The following is a 1,351-nucleotide window of genomic DNA, read 5'->3' as shown; positions in this document are numbered from 1 at the left end:
GGCCTGCCCGCCCCGCCTGAGGACTCTACTCACCACCCTGCTCCTCCACAGCCCCAAGTTCCTGGGGGGCTGGGGCCCCTGGAGCGGACTCATTAACAGGGTTCTGGGCAGCAGGGAGGAATTTCTCATGCCTCTCGTGGTCGCCCACAACCGGCAACACCATATCCTGCAGCTCCAGCAGCTTCACCTGAAGGGAGGGGTGCTCAGTTACCACGCCTGAGCTGGCGCCAACACCCACCCTCGCCCCAACCCCCGCAGAGATGTTGCACACCCTCTACCTTCATCTCCTCCTCCTTCTGGGCCAGCCTGCTGGCTTCCTCCTCCTGGTGCCGCATGTTTGGCGCTGCCCCCTGGCTCTCATATACCGTGATGTACTCTCCTGTGAGAGGACACGGCTCAGACACTGGGGCCCCTCTGAAGGCCCTGCAGCTCCCTGTGCCCGTGCCCTGGCCTCCTGCTTACTCATGCCATCTGTCGCTCCAGAGAGCTGGATGAATCCAAGCTCTAGTTTCTCCACCTGCTGCTTCCCGTCCACCTTCTCCCTCGGGAGGTCCATAAAACTGCTCTGGAGCCAAAATAATAGGGTCACATCACGGGAGTCACCTGTCCTGCCCCATCCCCACTTTTCTTGGCCCATGCCAGGACTCACTCACCTTCACCTTCTCCATGGCCTCCCTCAGGGCCCAGTAGCTCTCCCCACACACAAACTCACCCCCAGTCCCTGGGGCCGGGGCCACTGCCTCTGGCTCCTTCCAGGCTGAGGCCACCAGGTGAGCCAGGTGCAGGCAGCACAGCCTTTGCACCTTCCATTGCCCACATAGCCCTGCCTGCTCCTCCTAGAAACTGGCTCCAGCGGAGTTGAAAATGCCACTCGAAGGCAAGAGGTGAGTATTCTTGTAGGGGCATACGCAGAACAAATGGGGCAGGGAGGTGGAGCACAGCCCCTTCCCTTGGGGCCTCAGAGAGTGCACCTGTTGGTCACAGGTGAAGTGGTATCTGACCACTGGCTCCCGGAAGGACTGAAGGTCCAAAGAAATCAGAAGGCGGGGAAAGCAAGAGCCTAAGGGGGTCTGGGAGGGGCCACAGAGGAAGGTGGCAAAGCGGGGGCAGGGAAAGTCAGACTCACCGTGGCCTCCTGGCTCTCCACGTCCTCTGGGACACTCGGCATAGGCTGAGGCACCGTCTCCTCCTCACTGTCGGCATGTCCTCCTCCATCTCCTGTGGGGAGGTGGCCAGAGGGGTCCTCAGAAAACCCAACAAGGGAAGTACTGTGGGCCCACCTCTGTCCCCACCCTCACTGTGTAACCCTGAGCCAGCCCCTCCCCAGAGGGGAATGAGCTGCTGTTCTTTA

General features: G+C 61.1%; 1 protein-coding gene across 1 annotated transcript; it reads right to left on the bottom strand.

The window, feature by feature from the left end:
- Positions 1-19: 19 nt before the first annotated feature.
- On the bottom strand, positions 20-1,234 carry LOC116273423 (golgin subfamily A member 6C-like). The gene is made up of 4 exons (XM_031662484.1): positions 1,127-1,234; positions 463-565; positions 279-379; positions 20-187 (listed from the first exon to the last, which is right to left on the bottom strand). Exons 1-4 carry the CDS (start codon positions 1,166-1,168, stop codon positions 26-28), a joined length of 408 nt encoding a protein of 135 aa, XP_031518344.1. The 5' UTR covers positions 1,169-1,234; the 3' UTR covers positions 20-25.
- Positions 1,235-1,351: the final 117 nt, after the last annotated feature.

The sequence above is a fragment of the Papio anubis genome, unplaced genomic scaffold (genome assembly GCF_008728515.1).
Source record: "Papio anubis isolate 15944 unplaced genomic scaffold, Panubis1.0 scaffold6635, whole genome shotgun sequence".
Taxonomy (NCBI): Eukaryota; Metazoa; Chordata; class Mammalia; order Primates; family Cercopithecidae; genus Papio; species Papio anubis.
Note: the sequence above shows the minus strand (reverse complement) of the source record. Positions and strands in the feature narration are given on the sequence as shown.